The following is a 16,703-nucleotide window of genomic DNA, read 5'->3' as shown; positions in this document are numbered from 1 at the left end:
CACATGGTCTGAGGGACGGTGGACTGGCCCATGGCTGAAAAAGGTTGCTAACCCCTGGGATGGACTATGGATTTCCTTGCAAGTGACGACAAAATCATTGCATTAATGGCTCTGCCTTGCTAGATTTTTCTTGTGAAGAATGGGGAGTATTGTGTGGCTGGTGAAACTGCACCAAGCTGCCTATTTTCTGCTACACAGAAGGCTGCAGCTGGAGTATGCACATCATATAGTTGCAGCAATGCTAATTCTTTATATACGCGCACACCTTCCTCATAGTCAAATCAGCCCTAGTTTAGAGTAACTCCAAAAGTTTATATGTTTCCATATATCCTACAGCCTGCGGCCCAGATATTGGTTTTTGTTTCAGGAGGCCAAACATAGGCAGGATTTTGGAGGATAGGCAATATCAATAATAAACAAAACTTGCTTTTAAGATGGTTCCCACTCCCCAAAATACCTTGAGCCACACCTGTGGTCACAAGATTAATGGCAGAACAAGAAAGCATGGGGAAAGGGGACACAGGCACACACAGAAGCTGCAAATCTTAGATATCACATGTGTAGAAGGACTCTTATCTTATGGTTGGACTCACCAAGATGAGATCTCCACCCATCTACTGAGAATGTGGATTTAAATTTAAACTAATTTAAACCAAGACCCAATTACTTTAAATGCATTTTAGGGTTTTATTTCTTCCTTTAAAAAACCTTAGAGAGAAGCAAAACTGGGAGCCAGTTCTTTCGCAACTTTGAAGGTAAATTAGAAACATTTCAAAGCTACCACCTGGTAGAAAACAAGCCACGTACAAGGGTGCTTTCGTGTTTGCTTTTATTTTATTTTTTAAAGGAGTATTTATGTTTTGTTTTCAACCCTTTGTTCTCATCACGGACAACTTTGCTACACAGAAATCACGCACACAAAGTAATGAAACCCCAAAACACAAAATATAATTCCTCACAAAGTCCACACTTTATTTTTTAAAAAAGTGATTATTTTGGGTTCATAAAAGGGTTAAAACTTAATATATATAATATGTGCAACTGTAAACAGAAGTATGGGACAAGGCGTCAAATGCGATTATACAGGCAGAGAACTTTAAAAAAGTTTTAGCTTCCAGACCGGGTTATAGTTTATATAAAAATTAAAAACTGTATAGTCTTTCTTCATCAGCTAAAATCTACAGGATTATCTTAAACTCTTAACCGTCATCCAAAAAAATCTTGACAATCTATTATATTCAGTCACTTTATCATTTTTTTAAAATCTCTCTCAAGCTTTTAAACCTTTGTAGCAATTTTTAAAATTTATTTTTTTTTACATCTTTACAGCCTTCCAAATTAATGGAAATGACACACAAAACAAATCCGAAGAGACAAAAAAAATATGTATACTGGCTTTAACTCAAACCTTTATTTTCAAACAATGTCCAGTGGTTTTGTTACTGATAAAAACTCCCCCCTTCTCTACACAAATGCCATCTTATATACAATTTTAATTACTACTTTTAATATTTGAAATTTCCCTACCCCACCTCCCACTGTTTTTAACCGTCATAGCTTTGAACGGTTAGCAGAAGCAGCTTTTTCACTCAAGAACATGGTTCTCACCTTGCCAACAAGTTCAAAAAAAAGATATTCTTACACACAAACCCTGATTTTACATGCCCCACCTTGCCCCCGCTATGAAAGTCTTATTGCCACGTTCTCTCTCTGCCTTGTCTGTTGGATCCGGCGAGAGAATGTGAGATGTGGCCTCGGTTAATCACTCAATGCCACTCTTACAGGCATTTGGAGAGAGAGAGAGTGTTTGTTATAGTGTTTTTGGGGGGGTGGGGGAGAGGGGAAATGGTGCAATTGTGCGTTAAAAGGCCTCAACTGTACAAAGTTAAGTTGAGAGAGCCTTATCAGTAAAGACCCTGCAACTCTCACCCCCTCCCCACAATACCAACTTAGGTTCAAGGGTACAGCTGTCTTGCAAAGTCATTTCAACAGCAGGGAGACCCTGTGTGTGGGTTTCTCTCTTTTCCCCCGGGTTTTGTGTGTGTGTGTGTGTCTCCCCTGTATAATGCCCACATTTTGCCTTCTATTAATACAGAATCTCCCTACGCTGGGGGGGGGGGGGGAGATGGCGCTAGGCAGATGGCTCTCAAGATACTGGTTATAAATTGATTTCTTCTTTAAAAAGGAAAAGGAAAAATAGTCATCTATATACACACAGAGAAAGGATAAAAAACGGGCTCTTTACATGTTCCCCTTCCCACCCTACGTTTTGTCCATAAACACGTTCTGCCCTCTAGTTCCTTCCTGCCCAGTGGAGGGGAAATGGGGTGGTCTGTGAAAACCCACCCGGCAGTCGAGGAAAACCCGGCAGCCGGAGCATTCCTCCCCATGCTAGTTCAAATATATACACAATATATATAAATAGATAAATAATCCCAAACTCTGCAATGTGCCAACATCTCTCTCTCTCTCACGCGCACACAAGCACACACACAAACATAAGAGAGTCTTCAGAGCAGCAAGTTGATCATGGGAAACAATTGGGAACTGGGGGTCTCTAGGGCAATGGGTTTGGCCAACTCTTCCCCCAACCCAAAAATATCACAGCTGGGCCCCCTTAGCCATCGGCTCTCTCGTCAAGCACTCCCCCCCCCCTTTCCCTCGTCGGCAAAATGGGTTGGGCTCTACAGGAGAGATGTGCTGAGATTGGCATTGCTGGACCAGGAGATCTTGCGTTCTCCATCACGTTGGCACATTCAAGCCTTGTGGGGTCCCCTGCCCCCTTCTTGGTTGCTGGGGCAGGAAAGCAGACAGCGCTCGGTTCAGCAATTCAGTCCGGAAGGTTGTCAGGCGACTGGGTACTGTTTTTGGTTTGAGGGTTTTTTTTGGTGGGGGGAAAAGAGGAACGACCCCAGATAATAAAAAAGCTTCCCACCTCCTCCTGGAAATGCATTCCCATGTCTGCCAGGGGAGCTGTGGCTCTCCGTACTTAGGGAAGAGGGCTCAAAAAGCAGAAGGGTGGCACAGCGAGGGGCTCACATTAGAAAACAGAAAATAGCAAAGTCTAACACTTCAAATGAGGTAGGTTCAAGTGCGAATGCTCCTCGCGCAGGGAGGGTGGGCAAGGTGGGGCAGAGGAAGGGCCTGTTTCCAGCTTCGGCAAGCCGACACCTGCTTTCCGCTGGAAAAAAAGTACTTTTTTCTCAATCCAAAAAAAAAAAGCACATTATTTACACACACTTTCTCTCCCCTCCCCCTTTCAAATCCGACATCTAAATGTATACAAAATCCAGAGCTGGGGGGGGGGGCGGGGGCAGTGGGCTCTGGAAGGTGGATTGTCAAGCTATTGAGTCTCTTTGAAGCCTCTTGTTTACCTTGGTAGATTAGCAAGCAATAGATAGTAGACTTTTAAAAAAAGAAGAAATCTCTCTCGCACACAAAAAATCCTTAAAGAAACACACACACACACACAAGGGGGTGGGGGGAGGGAATTACAAATTCTTCCCCGGGGATCCAATTGCCATGCTGCAGCCCTGCTTTCCCCCCAGCTCTGCTAGAAAGAATGCCCCAGTCTCCTCCCAGTATAGTATTTCTGAAGCCCGTTATTTACAGGTGCACGGGGGGCGGAAGGGCGCTCCCCATTTCGGCCTCGAAAGAATTTATTTTTATTTTTTTAAAAAAAGCAAAAGAAAAACTAAAAGAAAACCCTGAGTTGCCAGTTTGTCAGTTCCCCGCCCCAGATGGGGCTGCTCCGTGGCTGCTCCTTTCTGCTGGGGAGAAGCAGGTCGCCTTGTCTGGAAGAGGAGGCCGCTGAGCCTGACAGCTGAAAGCAGCCAGCTTGATGATAATACCATAGCCAAGACTGGCAAGCAGTGGCAGATATGCTGACATCGCCCCTCTCTTGCCTTGGGCCCCAGCTGCCCCACCAGCATGTTGGTGGCTTCCAAACATGCCTCGTTCCCCCCCCCCCCGGTGATTTCCCTGTGCCGAAGGAGGGTTAGGAGAGCTGGTACAGCAGCAGCACCTCCTCTCTGTGCAGAGCCTCTTGTGCCGAGCAGTCGGGGTCTCCCCCTTTGCTTTGTCCGAAGAGCCTCCTTGGGGTTTAGTTCATCCATTTCCTGCAGTTCCAGGCTCCACAATGGCATGGGATTTTGTGCTGATCGTCTTCAAAATCAAACTGGTAGTCATAGGTCAGCTGAGGGAGGAGGACATCGGAAGAGAACCGAGGATTAATCCTTGAGGCGCTTTTAACGTCAAATACGTCACTGCCATCCATTGGGTTCATTCCCGCGATGGCCACGTGAGTTGCAACAAGTGACTAGAGTTGAACAAAATCTCTACACTGTTTTATCTCCTCATCAAGATGGCAGCAATAATGGGAGGAAGTGGAGTTTGGACTCGCCTTCCTTTTCATATGACTTCTATGCCTTGGTTAAGGTGGAACTTATTACTAATATTTTAAAAATTTGTTTTCCGCCCTTCATCCCAGGGCGGTTCGCGGAATAAAATACAAGATAAAAAAAATCAATAAACCAAAACAGGAAGTGAATAATTAAACCAAAACAACAAAACAATACCCCCCATGCATTTAAAAGGCTGTAGGATATTGATCAGCCCAAGGTCTGGTTGAAGAGGAATGTTTTTGCCTGGCACCTAAAAATATATAATGAAGGCGCCAGGCAAACCTCCCTGGGGAGAGCATTCCACAAACGGGGAGCCACTACAGAAAAGGCCCGTTCTCATGTTGCCACCCTCCGGACCTCGTGGAGGTGGCAATGAAGGGCCTCAGATGATGAAGAGGCAGCCCTTGAGGTATTGCTGTCCTTTATAGGTCAAAATCAGCTGAAGCTAATTGGCAGCCAGTGTAATCGGTCCAGGATCAATGCGATATGCTCAAACCATCTTGTCCCAGTGAGCAATGTGGCCGCTGAATTCTGCACCGGCTGAAGCTTCTACTAAACGGTCTTCAGAGACAGCCCTATGTGTAACTTAGGAAGCTGGGCTGGCAGGCTGTGGCTCTCCAGCAAATTGTCTTTCCATCACCTGGTGATGCTTTTATAACTGGAGACGCCAGGGATTGAACCTTCTCTATGCAAAGCATGGGGCCTATCACTGAGATGTAATCCCTTGCTCAACATTAAAGAACAAGGGGGGGGGGTCTGCCCTACCCAATTGCTCAGGCTGCTTCTGTCAACCTAACAGGAACATTTCCAGCCACAAGCACTTTAGGATATCTCTGCATCCCTTCACCCAACCAGAACAGTTGGGGAGATGTACTCTTCAACACAAAAAGCACCGTGTGAACGAGGTATGCAATTCTCATCTTACAGATACGGCACCAACGCAAGGAACTGCCGGTAGAATAGAGGCTTGAATTCATAGTATAACACACTATTCACCGGACTACACTAATTTTCTCAGGTTTGTGCGTGCTCGCTAGGCTACAGCAGCAGGGTTTGGCCTTTTGTAGCTCACGATGCACACACTTGTCGAAGACAGTGAACCAGAGTCAGTCCGATGCTGGCACAGATTACAAAACGCAGGGATGTGCCTACACAATATGTTTCTATGGTGAGACCTACGGACTACTCTTTTAGCCTGTGAGAGGAAAAAGCAGGCTGGCTCTTGCCTAGTTGCTGCTGCTGTCGCGCAGTGTCCCACGACCACCACGGCAGGGAGATCTAACAGTTACATAAAGGTAAAGGTACCCCTGACCATTAGGTCCAGTTGTGGCCGACTCTGGGGTTGCGGTGCTCATCTTGCTTTACTGGCCAAGGGAGCTGGCGTACAGCTTCCGGGTCAATGTGGCCAGCATGACTAAGCCGCTTCTGGCAAACCAGAGCAGCGCTCAGAAACACCGTTTACCTTCCTGCCGGAGCGGTACCTATTTATCTACTTGCACTTTGACGTGCTTTCAAACTGCTAGGTTGGCAGGAGCAACGGGAGCTCACCTCGTTGCGGGGATTCGAACCGCCGACCTTCCGATTGGCAAGTCCTAGGCTCTGTGGTTTAACTCACAGCGCCACCCGTGTCAGGCATGTAAAACGTAAAAGGAAGGCCATGCGGCACACACAGGCATTGAAGGAGAGGCCATCCAAACTGCTTGCCTGTTCTTGCCCCCTCTTTTCCAGCTTAAGTAAGGTGTGCTAGTGTGCAAGGGCAATGCTTTCTATGCACTAACCCAGAAGGAGTTTAGGCAAGTTTCCCTGGTCTCCAAGGCTTGGTCTGAGGGCACATGGTGACATTAAGCAGTTTTGGGTCACTGCTTAGCTGGGAGATTCCTGGGCACGCCATGGCAAGTCCCATGATGGAAGCATCTCATAGCGAATGGACTCGAAGAATGCTCCAAGGACAAAAGCATGGCGCAGCATCGGGTTTCCCCACAGGTATTTTCTTCGCCCAAACTAGGCCTTGCTCCACCACCAGCCCTTCCCCCAACCCAGCACAATTCAATCCTCACCTCCTCTCCCTTAGGTATCCGGCGGCTCGAGATGATTATGATCTTGTCCTCCTTGTCAAAAGTCACCACCTCAGCCACACAGTTGGGTGCGCAGGAGTGATTGATGTACCTGAGTGGGGGCAGCAGAAGAGGGGGAGATAGGCATCATGCACCTGGACCCTTAACCCCACAGCACCACAGAATTAGGCCCTTTAGGAACCCAACTTTTCATCTGGAATTTGGGGGAGCTGAACCGGCCAGGACGACGACAGCACAATTCTATTCTTAATCTTCAAGAGAACTAAGTATTCATTAGTGAAAAGAGGGCTGGGAAGCTGTAGCCCTGGCTGAGAAATACCCTACAGCAGAGGTTCTCAACCTTTTTGAGTCCACGGCTCCCTTGATCAACTACATTCTTTCTGCAGCACCCCTGTGGGGCTCAGAAGCCCAGTTGTGTCAAGCCCTCCTTGCAGAACTGGCGGCCTCTTAACCCTTTTTCAAACACCCTCCCTTGTGGAGTGTTCCCTCAGCCTCCTGTCCTAGGGATTCCTCTGGTCAGCGGCTGCTGCTGCCGCCGCCCCTAGTCTCTGAGCTGCTTCCCCATCCCAAAAAGAGGTGCCTCCTTACACTGCCCCACAAGCCAACCAGGCAGAGGGCCTTCTCGGTAGTGGCACCCGCCCTGCGGAACGCCCTCCCACCAAATGTCAAAGAGAAAAATAACTACCAAACTTTTAAAAGACATCTGAAGGCAGCCCTGTTTAGGGAAGCTTTTAATTTTTAATAGGTTATTGTATTTTAGTGTTTTGTTGAAAGCCGCCCAGAGTGGTTGGGGAAACCCAGCCAGATGGGCGGGGTATAAATAATAAATAACAGTAATAATAACGGCCCGTGACTTGTCTGTCCATTCCCAACAGCAAGGGCTGGTGGGCTGCCTGGCTGGGCTCCTATCCCTGCTTGCTTGATTGCTTGCTTACTCTCTGAGGCTGCCTCAGTTCCTGGCAACCCGCACCCCCGGGCCAGCCCCAGAGGCCTGCAGAGCTTATAGCCAGGGCTGCTGCAACAAACAGCCGTGCAAGCCTTTGGGAGGCAGAGATGCGAGAGGACATCAGAGGAAGGAGGGGAGGAAAGAGGAACAGAGGCCAGTGCTGCCCGTGGAACCCCTGACCATTATTCAAGGCTCCTCTCCTATACTGTAGCGGTTTGCATCGCCTCTTAGCCTGCCTGCTGTCTCCTGTGTTCCCTAGCCAAGTTCCACAATTTTTCAGCTTTGGGCAAGACATTCTTCTTTCTTCCAAACTAGCTTATCGATCATCAGGTCCTGACAGACTGAGAACTCAATGATAACAAGCTGGTGGTGTGCTGTTTCTTTAAGATCTGCTGAGGGAACAATGTTCTGCTCAGCCCTGCGGGACTAAAGGATGCTATGGAGAAGGAGGTTGGCCCCAGAGGCCTCCCCAGAAAACTGTCCCACCAGCAGCGGAGTTGGGAAAGAGGCGTTTTGGAGGCTACAGATCTCCAGGATCATAAACCCCTTCCGTTTTCCTGAAATGCCCCTCAAATTGTGCCTATAGCTATCCCACAGATTAATAGAATTGTAGAAGGGACCGCAAGGGTCGTCTGGTTCAACCCCCTGTAATGCAGGAATCCTTTTGCCACAACCCTGAGGTTAAGAGTCTCATGCTCTTATCGACTGAGCTGTCCAAGTTAAAAGTGCCTGGAGCTATTCCAGTGGAGCTAGTGTAGTAAATCCTGTGCCACTGAAGATCATGGGAAAGGGTGGGAGGGAAAATAGAAAGGCTAAAAGAAGCTACAATTGAGCTGTCCTTCTACCTTTCCCCCAGCCAGTAGAGTATTGGAATGCTTTGCCCACCCTTCCCTTTGAAATGATCTTGTTTTAAACAAAATCCAGTTGATGGCTGCAACTATTTGGCCCCTCTAAATGTTGCTGAACCACACCTGCCAGCACCCTCTACTGGATGAAGTCAATGGGAATTGGAGGGCCCAGGTTTCCCATCTGGGAAAAAGCCTCTGGTTAGTTGTCAATGAGTGTATTTTGCTTCGATAGCTAATAACTATGCGTCTTTATTCAGAAAACGCTATGAATTGCAGTACGACTTAAATCACTGCCCATTAAAAATCAACCCACCCTGAACATCAAAGTCTGTGATGGGCTAACAAGAGCTTTGGCTTTGGATGCAATGAAATGCCATGGCACAGCTTCACTCACCTGGCAGGGCCACCTGTCAGTGTGGCATCAATGACATGCTCATTGTTGATACGGAACATGTAGATCCCTCGGTTCTGGACAAGAGGGGAAATGGAGAGAGAAAGATTGATTATATTGTGTATTCAGAAACCAGTGCTTCATGCCTTTGCTCTCAGCTGGGTACAAGCGAATGGTTTTAGCTTGTTTTAGCTTGCTAGGTTACAAGCTAATGGTTTATTTTAGCTTGCTGTTGTGCTCTGTATTTCAGCATGTCAAGTGTGTATGTGTGTGTCACATGCTAGGCTATGTACATTTCAGAGTTGCACCGAAGAGACAAATTTGCCCTGTGTTATTTCAACTCTAACTGTAGCACTGTGATGTGGAAATCTTAAAAAACAAACCAAACCAAAAGCCAATGGAAGAAGAGGCTAAATCTGCAACTTCTCTGTCCTGTGCACCTTCAGAATGACCCTGTAAGGTAAGCTGGGACTAGGGATGCTTGAGGAATTTGATAACTGCGAATTCCAAATATGAACTGGCCCTATCTGCACCTCCAAGGCTAAGGTGAAGGAGGCCTGAACTTCAGTAACCCACCGGTATTCAAAGTTCCTCAACATCACTGTTGTCTCAAAGAATGTATTAGAATACATACTTTGGGAGAAAATAAGTTAAGAAATAAGAAACTTAAAGAATAATTTTGTCCTCGTTTTTCAATGTTGTTGTTTTTTTTAAGCCAATGAACGTGGAAAGGGGACAGAAGTAAAACTGGTGAGTAAAACACATGCAAAAGCAGTGAATACCTGAAATAAGACTGAGCTGTTTATAATTGCTACCTTCCCCCATTTAACAAATGGAGAAACAATTCGAGAGAGAACCACCACAAGGCGAGTCCACGGAAGATCTCTCAGACCTCAGTCCAGTATTCCTTAGTAGGTACCGTATTCTTCGCCCTATAGGACGCACTTTTTCCCCTCCAAAAATGAAGGGGAAATCTGGGTGCGTCCTATGGGGCAATGCAGGCTTTCGCTGAAGCTTGGAGAGCGAGAGGGGTCGGTGCGCACCGACCCCTCTCGCTCTCCAGGCTTCAGGAAGACATCTGCAGCCTAGGCAGCCCTGCGGGAGTTCCCGCAGGGCTGTCTAGGCTGCGGATAGCAGCCTGCCGCCCGGCGCGCAGGGCACCCTGAAGCAGAGCACCCCGTTCACCGGGCAGACATCGGCCAGCCCCACAAGCTCGGGGGACAGCAGGGAGGCGCAGCGCTGCCATCCCGCTGTTCCTCAACCTGGTTCGGTTTCCCCGACCTGGTTTTGGGGGGGAAATGAAGGAAAAAATTTTTTCCTTTATTTCCCCCCCAAAAAACTAGGTGCGTCCTATGGGACGAAAGAAATGGTAAAAGGTAAAGGACCCCTGGATGATTAAATCCAGTCAAAGGCAACTATGGGGTTGCAGCGCTCATCTCGCTTTCAGGCCAAGGGAAATGGCGTTTGTCCACAGACAGCTTTCTGAGTCGTGTGGCCAGCAACTGGCGCAACAGGACACCGTGACGAAAGCCAGAGCGCACAGAAATGCTGTTTACCTTCCCACCACAGTGGTACCTATTTATCTACTTGCACTGGTGTGCTTTCGAACTGCTAGGTTGGCAGGAGCTGGGACAGAGCAACAGGAGCTCACCCTGTCATGGGGATTCAAACCTCCAACCTTCCGATCGGCAAGCCCAAGAGGCTTAGTGGTTTTGACCACAGCACCACCCATGCCTGCTATGCTCTGGATACACACAATCCACCCACATAAAGCCCTTCCCTAGATGACTAGACGGCACTTTGGGATCATTTCCAACTCTATACAGTACCTCAGGTTAAGAACTTAATTTGTTCCGGAGGTCCGTTCTTAACCTGAAACTGTTCTTAACCTGAGGTACCACTTTAGCTAATAGGGCCTCCCACTGCACTGCCGCCGCACGATTACTATTCTCATCCTGAGGTAAAGTTCTGAACCCGAGGTACTATTTCTGGGTTAGCGGTGTCTGTAACCTGAAATACCTGTAACCTGAAGCGTCTGTAACCCGAGGTACCACTGTACAGTTCTATGATACCCAATTCCTTGCTACTGTCAAGGAGCACAGCTCTGGAACAAACCAGAAGGGCATTTAAACCTCAGTCCCTCTTCCAGTCCCCCCAAGGCAAGAACCCCAGCCACTGGCTAGAGGTCGAGACGTTTCCACCCACACCTCTCTCCACCCAAGGCCTCGCTTCTTCCCCCACCTGCTCCTCGTAGATCTTCTCTCGCCGGTTGGCCACCTCGTTGCGGATGATGGTGCCAATGTACTCAATGACCATCGTGTGCTTTTCTAGATCCTTGGCAGCGTAGAGTCCGAGCCCTTGGATGCGGGAGCGGGCCAGATAGACGTTGTTCTTCCATTCCGTCTTGAGGCGTCGGTACTGGGAGGACTTGGAGTGCACAAACTGCTTGCTGTATGGCGTGTTGGTTTCACCCGTGAACGTGCTCTGGTAGGCCTTGGACATGCTGGTGCTGTTCAGAGTGTGGGGCCTTCAAAAGGCATGGGGCAGGGAAGGAGAAAAGAGGTCAACGTCAAACCCCCTGGAAAGGAAGCAAGCAGCTGTCCAAAGCCTCAAATCTGAGGCCTTTCACATCACCCCATCCTTTTTTAACTGGATGTCGGGAACCCTTTGCTGTCGCTCGAGGCTCAGGTGGCCTCAGTGGCCCGGAGTGCCTTCCATCAGCTTCGGCTGGTGGCCCAGCTACGCCCCTATCTGGACACGGAGGGCCTAACTGCTGCTGCCTATGCTCTGGTAACCTCAAGGTTCGATTACTGCAATGCGTTATACGTAGGGCTGTCTCTGAAGACGGTTCGGAAACTTCAGCTGCTGCAGAATTCACCAGAGCAATACAGTTTGAGCATATCGCACCAATCCTGGTCCGACTGCACTGGCTACCAGTGTGTTTCCAGGCCCAATTCAAAGTGCTGGTTTTGACCTATAAAGCCTTAAATGGCTCAGGACCGCAATACCTCAAGGACCGCCTCTTTCCATATGAACCTATCCAGACCCTGAGATCATCTTCTGAGGCCCTTCGGTGTGTGCCTCCTCCGGAGAGTGGCAACACAAGGACGGGCCTTCTCTGCAGTGGCCCCCGTCTGTGGAATGCTCTCCTCAGGAAAGTTCGCCTGGTGCCTGCATTATACACCTTTAGGTGCCAGGCAAAAACGTTCCTTTTTAACCAGGTTGATCCAATTGACATCCTATGCCCTTTTCAAATGTGGTTTTATTGTGGGAGGGGTGTTGTTGGGTTGCTGCTTTTATTTTGATTCTGTATTTTACATTTTGATTTTATTCTGTGAACCTCCCTAAGGCCTCTGGGAATAGGTTGGTATATAAATTCAATAAATAATAAATTTATTTAGCTTTGTGCTGCTGTCTCAAGAGTGGCCTGTGTTGTCCACCCAGCAAGTGATGTCTGGGGTCCGTTCTGCTCACCGTTTGTAGTGCGTGAGGATTTTGGGCTCCGACCGGGCGCAGCCAGTGGGGTTGATCATGAGTGGAAGCTCCATGAGTGGGTGGCGCCCATAGCGGAACATGTAGTTCTGGCAGCTCTCAACACCAGGCAGCTGGAAAGGAAAGGGACCCACTTCTCAAATCCTCATGTTACAGGCACACCTTCACCACCCGGAACACGGTGCTGACACAGCCCAGTCCACCCCGCCCCGAAAGAAAAACCAAACCCAAACACATTTAAGGGGAAACAGAATTTTTAAAATTCCTTCCAGTAGCACCTTAGAGACCAGCTAAGTTTGTTATTGGTATGAGCTTTCGTGTGCATGCACACTTCTTCAGATACACTAAAACAGAAGTCACCAGACCCTTATATATAGTGAGAGGGTGGGGAGGGGTATTACTCAGAAGGGTGGTGGAATAGTTGGCCTCTAAGGTGCTACTGGAAGGAATTTTTTTTTTATCGACTACGGCAGACCAACACAGCTACCTACACGTAACTAGAACATTTAAGGGGTTCCTAGTGCAAATCCATTCACAATGCATTAAGAAATTCAACCGGTTATATATATATATATACATATATGGAGACTACAGCAGCGTTTCCCAAATTTGGGTCTCCGGCTGTTTTCGGACTACAATTCCCATCATCCCTGACAGCTGGTCTTGCTAGCTAGGGATGGTGGGAGTTGTAGTCCCAAAAACATCTGGAGGGCAGAGTTTGGGAAACGTTGCTATACAGCAAGGTTGGCACATCTAATACCCAAGCTGATCGCAGCTTTAGGCTCAAGAGGTGATGACCAGCAGTTCTGTGGACAGATGGCTTCAACCTCCCCCACCCCCCTGGAACCCAACTCATGGAAAGCCCCTTCCCCACCCATTACTACCGCCGCCACCACCAAAACACCAGGGTTCCGGTTCCTCGTGTTGGATACATACAGACTCCGCGATTCGCAGCACAGCGTGCACTGTCAAGCCAAAGAGCTCTTCTCCCTTGAGATATTCAGGGAAGAGCCGCAGCATGTCCGCTTCCTTGCGCATCAAGGCCACCGGTTCGATGATTCGGTTCCATACCGCTGTAACCAAAGAAGGGTAATTTTTAAAACTTGCCCGAGAAGATGGGCAACCTATCTGGTTTGTGGGCAACCCGGGCTGCAAACTTATCAAAACGTCTTGCCTTGCTGCAGTCATCTAACCCTGCGACTTCCAAGTGACTTCAAGAAACTATGCAAAATGCAGAGTACATGGCAACATCTGGTAACTGTTCCTTGTTTGCCGGCAGCCTAAGAGATAGTGCAGGATAGTACGCACCCCGGAAATGTTCTCTTTCAGCTTCTGCCTTCTGGAAGAAGGTACAGGGTTATAAAGACTAGGACTAGCTGCCGGAGAAACAGTTTTATCCAAATGCGATTTTGGTTTTAAATGCAGTGTAAGGTAGTCTCTGTGGGAGTATATTGTATTTAATTATGGGGTATCAGGGTTTTTAGGGGGTTAACCAGGCTGGGATAGCAGGCTTGTTGGTTTTTGAATGTCTGATGTAGATTTTTTCAATTTCGTTGTTCTGTATGGGAACAATGACAAAGATTATCGTAAGTTCCTGGGCACTTGGCTAACAGTGGGCCTGCAGCAAGGTTTCTCTGTATTTTCCTCCACTGGCTCTACACCACTTTACACTGCCCTGGTCCGTCCTCTTAACAATGAAAATGTAAGATCTTCTGTTGTAACGTAAGATAGGTCAGACTAAAAGCCAATCTGGTCCAACATCCCGCTCTCACAGCAGTCAACCCGATGGCCGTTGAGAAAGCCTACAAGCAGAAACAGAGTACAACAGCTCCACCTTCCATTCCTAGAAACTCCTATGCCCATGGGAAGCTTCCTTATACAGAGCTCCATCTAGCTCAGCACTGTCTACCCTGCATTGCAGTGGCTCTCCGTGGTTTCAGGCAGGATCTGTTCCCCAGTTCTTCCTGGAGGTCCCAGTGAAGGAAGCCTGGACCTTTAAGCTTGTGTTCTGATACATGGCTCCAGTGAATATGAAATATGAATCATCTTTTAGTATGCCATTTTTAAAAAGTGGGCATGCTGGTTTATGTAGCGTATTTCACTAATAATAATAATAATAATAATAATAATAATAATAATAATAATAATAGGACTGGCTGGGCATTGATCAGTGGGCATCGGAAGAAGGGTGGTTGGAGACTGATGGAAGAAGGAATCATTGATCTGGGGGAGAATCTCTCTGGCTACACTGGCTCCCAGGACCAGAAGAGGACTGAAGACGGAGGAGCAGATACAGGCATAGTCTCTGCCTGCTTGTGCACATCTCAGGTGGGGAAGATACATATGCTGAGGTTCGGGACGGGGTCTCTCTGTTGCGGCAGCTGCCTCATTGGGTGCACACTTAGAATAGCTGAGAGACGCAGGGCTGATGAACATGTCTTTTCCTAACTTGGTGCTTTTGACAATAAAGATCTAATGTCTGACAGCGCCGTGACAATAAGTTACAGTGCTGCAGGACAGTGGCGTTTGGAGTGAGGAGGGGCAATTCCCACCTCGCTACATTTCAGGCTGTGTGAGTCTATAGCTGCGTAACACCTCCCTCTGTGGCCAACGGATCTACCTGTAAAATGTTGGTATTATAAAAGTCTGTTGTGTTCGACTGCCTGATTTTGGAGTTTGGGTGAAAAATATTTAAGACGCAGCCTGTGTGTCACGTGCTATGGATTTTTGAGATACAGGATGCAGATTGGGGGGAGAAAAGGCTTATTTCTAAACATACTTTTTCACCTTGAATTTAACAAGAGAGAGGGCATTTGGACCTCGCTGGATTCTGCGTGTCCTCAAAAATTAAAATTTGGAGATGGCAGTTTTTGCAGAGGGGGATGCTGCTCTACTTCCTTTTGCCCACTATCCTACCTGTAGTTATTTACACAATGAACTGCTCTCTAATTTCTAAACCCTGAAGCTTGACAAAGCAGGAAAGATGCATTGCGAGGAGGCTGACGGAAGCAAAGCCAACACTGTTTGCGCAACGCATTTCTGGGCAGAGGAATGGCATCCCCGGCACGCCAGAAGCTCACTTCAGCCCGGCATCCAGAATTCTAGCTATCTTTCCGGAGAAACGGACCTGGCGGTTGTTCTCGACAGCGAGAGGACTGAGCGGACCCCTACCCTGCGGCGAGGAGTCCGTGAAGACCAAATCCTCCAAGCCCTGCTCCATGACTTGCACCACAAACTCCGGCCGGCCGTTGTTCTCGCAGATGGTGCAGCGGTAGCAGCAGCGCCGGTTGTTGGTGCGCAGGCTCCAGTAGATGCGGGTGGCCTCGTAGCCCACCGGGTAGAGCGCCGTGACGCTGTGGAAGTCGGCCATCTGGTGGGGCAGCAGCTGCCCGATGGCGTGGAAGACGAGACCCCCCACCCGGAACATGTGGAGGCGCTCGCCTCGCTGGATGATGCTGGCGATCTGCTTGACCTCGTCGCGCTCAATGTAGACGCGCCGGAAGACGGTGAAGGTGCTCAGCTCCTGGTCGCAGGGGCCCTTGAGCTTGTGCATGGGGCAGAGCATGGTCTTGTCCTTAAAGAACATGCACTTGGCCCGGATGGCGCAGGCGAAGTGGTAGACGTTGGGGCAGCGGATGCGGTTGCAGCTGTTGGTGGCGCCCGTCTTCTGGCAGAGGGTGCACTTGGTGAGCAGGCCCCGGTGCAGCGCCACCTCCACGTTGATGAGCGCCCCGCCCTGGGTCTCGTACACCTCCGTGGACCACAGGGCGCAGTTGAGGTGCACCCAAAGGTCCAGGTCCAGGTTGAGCAGGCGCGCCGGCCCGTCGGTGGCGCCGTCGCCCTCCTCGTGGCAGAAGCAGCACTTCCGCAAGTCCCGCGGCACTTTGTCGGGGCGCAGGGTGGCAGCCAGGCGCTCGACAAAGTCCGCGATCTCCCGGTCCCCGTCCCGCTTGGCGCCGCCCTTCTGGATGGTGATGAGGAAGCGCAGCCGTTTCCAGCGCACCCCCTTCCACTTCTTCAGGCGCGGCTTGTTCTCCTCGCCGTCTTCCAGGGGCCGCGAGCGGGGCTTGGTTTTGGGCGGGGACTGGGGGGCTTCCTCCTTGGGGGAGGAGGGCGGAGGCGGCGGAGGGGACGGAGCGGGCAAGGGCGGCGCTTCGGGCTCGGGGACTGGCTCGGGGACCCTGGGGGGGCTGGGCGGGGAGGGCGCGAACGGGGAGAGGGGCGGAGAGGGTTCCTCGGGAAGGGTCAGCAGCTGCCGCACATCCAAGTTGGCAACGTTGTGGATGTAGCAGTGCTGGGCGGCCTTTTCCGGGGTGGGACTGTCCTGGAAGAGAGAAAGGAAAAAGCATTTTGAGAGGCGGTGGTCTCAGGCTGCAAACCAGTAGGCCTGTGTCGTGCCAAAGGCAAGGTGGTTCTTTTAAAATGAGATTCAGAAGTACAGCCGTACCTTGGAAGTCAAAGTGACTTCCAAAGTGTTCGAAAACCAAAGCGCAGCTTCCGATTGGCTGCAGGAAGCTCCCGCAGCCAATCGGAAGCCCCATCGGACGT

General features: G+C 49.3%; 1 protein-coding gene across 16 annotated transcripts in view; it reads right to left on the bottom strand.

Annotated features, from left to right (window-relative positions):
- Positions 1-812: 812 nt before the first annotated feature.
- Positions 813-16,703, bottom strand: part of KMT2D (lysine methyltransferase 2D) — a 107,206-nt gene continuing 91,315 nt past the window's right edge. For all 16 annotated transcript variants that reach the window (XM_083727289.1, XM_083727281.1, XM_083727290.1 and 13 more), the window contains 7 exons: positions 15,327-16,479; positions 13,092-13,228; positions 12,138-12,268; positions 10,905-11,190; positions 8,667-8,740; positions 6,461-6,569; positions 813-4,195 (listed from right to left, as the gene is read on the bottom strand). In XM_083727289.1, coding sequence (XP_083583415.1) covers positions 4,103-4,195; positions 6,461-6,569; positions 8,667-8,740; positions 10,905-11,190; positions 12,138-12,268; positions 13,092-13,228; positions 15,327-16,479 — 1,983 coding nt within the window. In that variant the 3' untranslated portion in view covers positions 813-4,102. The remainder of the gene's footprint in view (positions 4,196-6,460; positions 6,570-8,666; positions 8,741-10,904; positions 11,191-12,137; positions 12,269-13,091; positions 13,229-15,326; positions 16,480-16,703) is intronic.

This window comes from Podarcis gaigeae, assembly GCF_964106915.1.
Source record: "Podarcis gaigeae genome assembly, chromosome: 2".
Lineage (NCBI taxonomy): Eukaryota > Metazoa > Chordata > Lepidosauria > Squamata > Lacertidae > Podarcis > Podarcis gaigeae.
The sequence above is the reverse complement of the archived record's forward strand: the minus strand, read 5'-3'. Positions and strand labels throughout refer to the sequence as shown.